Source organism: Vicugna pacos, chromosome 22 (genome assembly GCF_048564905.1).
Source record: "Vicugna pacos chromosome 22, VicPac4, whole genome shotgun sequence".
In the NCBI taxonomy this organism is placed as follows: Eukaryota; Metazoa; Chordata; class Mammalia; order Artiodactyla; family Camelidae; genus Vicugna; species Vicugna pacos.
Window position 1 is genome coordinate 23,007,374 of NC_133008.1, and position 7,926 is coordinate 23,015,299.

At 38.3% G+C, this 7,926-nt stretch overlaps 1 protein-coding gene across 1 annotated transcript; it reads right to left on the reverse strand.

Annotated features, from left to right (window-relative positions):
- Positions 1-6,122: 6,122 nt before the first annotated feature.
- LOC102530009 (olfactory receptor 10H4-like) lies at positions 6,123-7,073 on the reverse strand. The gene has a single exon (XM_006219667.3). The coding sequence runs from the start codon at positions 7,047-7,049 to the stop codon at positions 6,123-6,125; it is 927 nt and encodes a 308-aa protein (XP_006219729.3). The 5' UTR covers positions 7,050-7,073.
- Between the last annotated feature and the right edge of the window lie 853 nt (positions 7,074-7,926).

Here is a 7,926-nt window from a genome sequence, read left to right on the forward strand (position 1 = left end):
AACCCACTAAAAACAGACATGCAAAAGCAAGGTCATATGCTATTGAACAGTGTGCCTGTTATAGAAAATGTATTTGGATCTTGGGGTTAAAAAATTCCTTCAGCGTCCTGTGTTTTAAGTGATTGTTGAACCCATTACATGTATTTTATTGGTACTCATTTATGTCATCTTATTTCATATTTGTATTTATTTATAGTAAAGGAACTGAAGAGAAAGTTTCAAAGTAAAAGGATGGACAAATATATGCTAGGCAAATATGTACAAAAGGAAGGCTGAAGCAGCAATCTTCAAAACAGAAAAAAATGAGATTGAAAGAAACAACAATTACAATAACTATATTTCCGTATTCCACTAAAAGGACCAGTGTTCCTGGAGAGATGGTCTGGGCAAGGAGCACGCCTTGTACATCTTGTGCCAGAGTAAAATAAAACTTTCACTGTAAAAGGTTAATGTTAAAAGAAGGCGGCAACCGGATTGAAAACGTGTCCATTGGCTTAAGCTGATCATCAAAGCAAATGATCGTTGTACGGATGATGGAGGAGAAAAGTAAATGACACCACAAGGAAGCAACTAGGCAAATCCAAAGGTGGAACATTCCACAGAACAATTAATTTAGTCTCATCAATGAGCCAACGTCATGAAAAGAATGACCAGAATTCCGAGCGACATAGCAACCGGATGCAATATAGGGTACCAGATTGAATCTTGATCTAGATAAACCAGCTATAAAGTATTGTTAAAGGAATAGAGACAACATTGTTTATGATATGAATGAATGATGAGGTATGAATAATATTAAGGGGTTCTTAATTATTTAGTTATTAGTTTTATGTGTGATCATGTTATTTTGGCTGGGAAGGAAAATATTCTTAGTTTAAGTGCATCCCTGAAATGTACAAATCACACGTGTACGTGTGCCAAGGGACAAAGAGGATTATTTCATACAGGTTAGAAGAACATCATAGTTTCCATCATAAATACAATTAATCGATGTAACAATATACTCTGGCATATTAAGTAACAAGTAATCGGTACAATTCTAGTGAAAGATATAAAATAAAAATAGTTAATGAATAATAGACAGATTTAAAAGTTTAGCTAGAAATTTAAATACATGCTATGGAAAACAGTATGTATATTCCTCAAAAAATTAAAAATAGAACTATCAGATGATCCAGCAATTCCACTTCTGGGTATATATTAAAAAGGAAACCAAATCACTGTGTGGAAGAGGTATCTGTACCCTTTGTTAATTGCAGCATTATGGACAATAGTCAAGATATGAAAACAGTCTAAATGCCTATTGACAGATGAATGAAAAAAAATGTAACATATATATTGAACATATATAATGGAATGCTCCTTGGCCGTAAGAAGGAGATCATGCATTTGCAATGACTCAGATTGGCCTTGATGGCATCCTGCTAAGTGAAGTAAGTGAGACAAAGACTATATGATCTCACGTATATGAAAAAAGTGACATGTGAAAAAAAAAGTGAATATGAAACAAACAAACCAACCCCAAATCAAAAAAAGACATCATATTTGTTGGGGTGTGGGTTGGAGGTTGGTAGGGGAACTGGATGAAGGTGTTCAAAAGGTACAGACTTCCAGCTATACGAGAAGTAAGTCCTGGGCATGTGATGGACAACATGATGACTATAGTTAACACTGCTGCATTGTAGATTTGAAAGCTGCTAAGAGAATAGATTCTAAGATTTCTCATCACAAGTAAAGACAACTTTTTTCTTTTTTTTTTTGATATCTATATGAGATGATGCATTAACTAAACTTAAATTGGTAATCATTGTGCAACATATGTAAGTCAAGACATTATGCTATACACCTTAAACTTACACAATGTTGTATGTCAGTTACATCTCAATAAAACCAAAAGGGAAAAAAAGAACTCTAGTGGAGCTCAGAATTCAACTTATGCAATAGTAATTACTACAATGCAATTAATAATATTCAAACATTAACTGACAAATATTTTTAGACTCCTCAAACAACAGAAATATTTTTTAAGCACTCAGAGGACTCTCATAAAAACTGACCTGACATTAGACATAAAATAATCTTCCATCAATTCCAAAGTATAAATATTATATGTATTATAATGCACTAAAATTACAATTCAGTAGAGAAGGAATAGCTTTTCAAACCCCACATATTTAAGAGCAAAATAATTTAGTAAACAAACTTTTCTTTCAATGGTAAATCATGAAATAAATTAAGAAATATTTCTAATTAAATAATTTAAGCATCTCATGTTAGAAGATCAGGCTAAAATAACATTGAAGGGAAATACACAAGTTTAAATATATTTATCAAGAAATTTTATCCAGAAAAAAATCATGCTTAAAAAAAGTTAAGTTTAGGTTATCGAAAAAAGATTAATAAGATAGAGAGAAATAAGGAGAAGATACCAATAACAAAATATGAAATTAAAATTGGGGAATAAATACAACAATAATGAGTATTTAAAATTAATTTAAAAATAGTAAGAAAATACACTGACAAATATGAAACTGTAGATGAAATGAATGAATTCTTAGAAGAATATAAAATTCCAAAACTGGCACAAGAAAAAATAGGGGTCCCAGATACATAAATATGTTATTTTTTAATTGAAAGTTTTAGTTATAGACCTTCCTTCTCTATAATCATCAGCCCCAGTGAGTTTGCAAGTGAGCTCTCCTAAACGTCTAAGGAATAGCTGCTGAGTATCTTACACATGTTGTTCAACAAACAGAAAAATACATGAAGTTGCCCAGCTCATTTCATTAAGTTGATGTAATCTTGATTCTAACACTAGGTAAGAATATTTGTAAGAAAAAAATAATTATGGGTTCATTTGATCTACCCATGCAGGTTTTAAAAATCTGTAATAAGACATAACCTAGTAAAATTCTATGGTAATTAAAAACAGTGCATTATGATCATGTAGTTTTGGTTTATCCCATGAATGACAAGGATGGTTTAGCATCAGAAAACCTATCATGTGAATCCTTACAGAAACACACTAAAAAAGAAAAATCATATACGCATTTCCTCCAAGGTAGGAATAATTTTCTAAAATTCAACTCCTACTCATGATTTTCAAAAAAGCCTCTTTGCAACATGCAGGGAAGGTGACTTTCTTCGCTAGTTAAAGAACACATACCACAAAACTGGCAAGTATTATACTAGTTGGGAAACTAGATGCATTGTTTTAGGACCAGGAACAAGCCAAGGATACTCACTGCCTCTGCTGTTCTTTAACACCGAACTGAAAGTCATGAACGGTGCTAAGGAAAGAAAAAGAAAGAACATGTATAAAAATTGGAAGGGAAAAGAAATTATCATCCACCCAGAAAAGATAAAAGAATTAGACGAATAAACTAGAACCATAAGACAGCATAAGGCTGCCGAATGTAAGATCAACAGAAAGTCACAGTATTTCTCATAGTATTGCACCAGTAATAATCATTCAGAATTTATAACTGGAGTTAAAATTAAGACTCCCAATAGTGACACAAACTATAAAGAGAGAGCTTTCAAGCATTTTGGCCTTGGGATCCCATTACACGCAAACATTATTGAGGTCCCTAAAAGGTTTTTGTTTGGGTGGATTATAACTATCAATTTTTTACTATATTAGAAATTAAAACTGAGAATCTTTAAAAATATTTAGTCATCAGTACATTTAAAAGAACAATAATAAACCTAGTATATGTTAATATAAGCAACATTTTTAGTAAAGTAACTACATTTTCAAAAAAAACTTTATTGAGAAGAGTGGCTTCATTTTTCATTTTTGCAAATATGTCTAATGTAAAGACAACACGATGCTCATGTCTGCTTCTTCACTCAGTCTGTGGCTACATGTTGTTTTAGTTGACGTGGATGATGAAAAATATCCTCATATGTAATTGGAAGAGTAAGGACCTCGTGGACACCCCAGAAAAGGTCCCAGGGACCCCCAAGTGTCCTCATATCACACTTTGAAAACCCCTGTTATAAAATACCTGAGAACTAACAAGAAGCATAAATACCTTCAGAGACCCTGGTCTGAGGACCACTGACATAGAAGCCGCAAAGGGCACCTACGCTGGGTGAACACAGGGACCCAGATGGGAAAAATGAAAAGACCCCCGACAGCCTCGAAGGTTGAGATCTTCCCTTACTACCCTTCTCCCCAGCCCTGACCCCATTCCCACGCTGGGCAGCACTACCCACAGCTGCAGGATTCTTCCTTCCTACTCTCTCCCTCCTGGTCCCCCTCAGGCTGGCCTGCCTCTTCCATGAAGTGGCCAGCAGAGGAGAGCAGAAGAAACGCTCCTGCTTGATGCTGTCAGCAGTACCCACAGGCGGGGGTGGGGTGAGGCCTCCTAGAACGGATACAGTCTGCTTTATCCCTGCTGTATCCTTCCCTGCTGGCTGCTCCCAAGGGCATCTTCAAGATGCTAACCTAAAAGATCCGTCCTCAGGGTCTAGAGAAGCTGGGAAGGACCTCAAGGGGCCTTCAGGGACCTGCTGCCTCTAGACCCTCCCCCAGCCATCCACACAGAAAGACTGTTGCTGCCGCTCTTCGCCCAGAGAGACTCCAGCCCATGCTGAGGGCTGCAGGGCTCCCAGTTACTGGAGAGACTGAGTTGGACACAGATGCCCTCATCACCTTGGGGCCAAGGCAGGGTCAGAGGGAAGGTGAGAGCTGGAGGGGTCCCAAGTGGGAACTGAGGGCTCTTCCCTGGGTTGAGAGCAGCTGGAGGACTTCCCAGACAAGGATAATTTGGAGCTGGGTCTTACAGACTGGTTTCTTTTGGGCAATATAAGTGTTCAGGTTCTTCTGGCCAATTGGATAGCCTCACCTCTATTCCCAATCAAATTCTACCCTAACCCCCGTGGTCCTGGTGATCCAGCCAGACAGTCTGACATGCACACATGCCTCCCTGTGATATAATAAAACATAAATATTTGGTCTTTTGGTATTGCCCTTGGTTCCTGACTCCCTGATAAGAGGGTCTTTTGTAGGCTAATGAGATGACTGATGCCTGTGAGTTTATCCTTATAAAATATCTCTGCCTCCAGCTCAATTATTTGGCCTCATCTTTGAGTTAGCAATTTACACTCCACAGAGGGCCCAAGTCCTGGATCCTCACTCATATATTCCAAAAACCAGCATAGGAGTCAGACAGACATAAAGGTCCATGGGACTCTATTTATTCACATGTTATGTGACCTCCACCTACATTTCCCATCTGCATAATGAAGGTACCCATAGGTAGGTAACCTCTGATCTCTCTTTGTGCCATCTTGAAATAGCACTCTGCCTTTCAACACACTCCTCAAATAAGTGCAGCTTTAACACAGTAATGAGAAATTGATGTTTCATTGAAAGTTACATGTTGGAAAAGGGGAAAAGATTTCCGTAAGATGTGAGATAACAACACCCTTTAATATGTCTATGTTCTTACCTAAGCACTGGTCCCTCTTCCTTCTCCCAGTCCCTCATCTCTCTCGGTGTCTCTCTTTCTCTCCTCCAAATCACTCTTTCTGTTTCTTTTATATTTTCCCTCCCTTATCTTCCTTTCTACTTCTTCTTTCTTATATCTCACATGCAAACAGCCTTATAATTAGCAAATGATTTCCTTGGAGACAGATAGCTTATTACTTTTTACATTTGTTATAACTAAAAGGATAATTATAAAACACTGGACACAATGCTTGATATGTAGAAAATTCTCAATTCTTGGTGGGTTTTATTATAATTTTATGTCATTTTAATCTTATATTGGTGAGGGGAGGGGAAAATGAAGTCTTCTCTTGCTTGTCCATTCAGAAAGAACCATGGGCATCAAGGCCAAAACTCATTCACATGATGCTCCCACCTGCCCATAGATAAAGTAAATTCTAGAGCATAGATAATAAGATGGAGTTCATCACACTGGGTCATACGTGAGAGATCATGACGGCAAAGGGGTGGCAAACAAACTGAGGAAAAACAAATAGATAGTATGCATCAAACTCCTATGAATTGTAGGAATTTTAACACAACTGAAGCCCTACCATAGTTCTATGGAGACAAATGTTATTATCTCCAGCCCTTCTATCATATTTTTCCACCATCAAACTGGCCATTAGTAGCTTAGGGGACAGAATGTTCTGTAGAAGCTTCTCTTTATGGCATTCTTCAGCTCCTTATTCCTGAGGCTGAAAATGATCGGGCTAAGAAAGGGGGTGAAGACTGTATAGGTGGTGGCCATCAGAGTGTTACTGTCCATGGAATGGGGGCCCTTGGGCTTGAGGTAGATGATGGAGGCAAAACCGTAGTGCACGATCACTATGGTGAGGTGGGATACACATGTGGAGAAGGTCTTGTGCCGGCCCTCAGCTGATGGAATCCTCAAGATGGCGGCCACGATGAAGACATAGGAGAGGACGATGAGGAATAAACACCCTAGAAGGGCTGTGACACAAACGAGGATCACACTCATGGTGACAGATGATGTCTCTTTTCCACAGGCCAACTTCAAGAGGGCAAGCACATGACAGGCAAAATGGTGGATCTCATTAGACCCACAGAAGGTGAGATGAAAAACTATCAGTGTCACCATCATTCCCATGACTGAGCCACCAGCCCAGGACCAGGACACCAGACGAGCACAACCACCAGGGCTCATGAGCACGTTGTAGCGCAGGGGGTGGCAGATGGCCACGTAGCGGTCATAGCCCATGATCATGAGCAGGAAGGAGTGGGTGAAACCAAACGTGAAGGAGAAGAACGTCTGGCTGGCACAGGCAGTGAAGGAGATGGAGTGGTGGATGGAGAGCATGTCGACCAGCATTCGAGGGGTGACAGCAACAGTGAACAGAATCTCGGAGATGGAGAGGGCACACAGGAAGAGGTACATGGGCGTGTGGAGGCTGTGCTCCCTCCAGATGGTGGCCATGATGAGCAGGTTTCCCAGGAGCGTGAACAGGTACATCAGCAGGTACAGCAGGAAGAAGGTAGGCAGGAGATGCTGAGGGAAGTTGGAAAAGCCGATGAGGATGAATTCAGACATTGTGCTATAGTTCTGACCAGACAAGGATGCTGCATCTGGTGAGATCAGAAATAGGATGAAGGCACAGTGGTTAAAGCAGAGGCTCTAACCTAGATTAAATGCCAATTGAAGACCTCTATATAACTATTAGAAGAAGACTTATAAGTATTTATTTAAGTTATCTAGTTGTCACAATCTTCATCAGTAAGATGGAGTCAATCATAATTGTTCTTATCATTCAGTAATGTGGTCAAAATAAAATTAGATCAGTATTTTAAATGCTTAAGATACAGTTTGGCTAGTGGGTTTTTATTAATTACAGTGACTAAAAAATTAAAATTTACCATTTTTGGAGGCACTGAAGACAAACATAGATGATCAGGGCCATAATCTCTTGAATAGTGTTCTTGTTCTAGAAAATCTTTATTTGGATCTTGGGGCTCTAAAAATGTTTTCCTCTAAGAGACTTTGTCTTTTAATTGATGATTTAACACATTTATCTTTATTTTAACTATTTTAATGCTACACTTTTTTCCGATGTTGTTTCATATTCATATTTACTATTCTAAATTAACTGAACAGAAAGTCTGAAAATAAAAGGGTGGAATAATATATGCCAGGAAAAAATGTATCAAATGAATACTGAGGCAGAACTCTTAAAAACAGACAAAATTAAATGCAAGGAAACAATACTTATAGCATCTCCATTAACATTTGTCACTCAAAAACATCAGGCTTCTTTGGAGAAATTGTCTAGGGCAGGAAGTAAGCTTAGGACATCTTGTACCAGCATGAAATGAAACTTTAAAGTGAGTAATGGGTTAATGTTAAGTGGATGCCAGGACCAGATTGCAAATATGCCCATTCACCAAAGCTGATTGCCAAAATGAAGGATTAT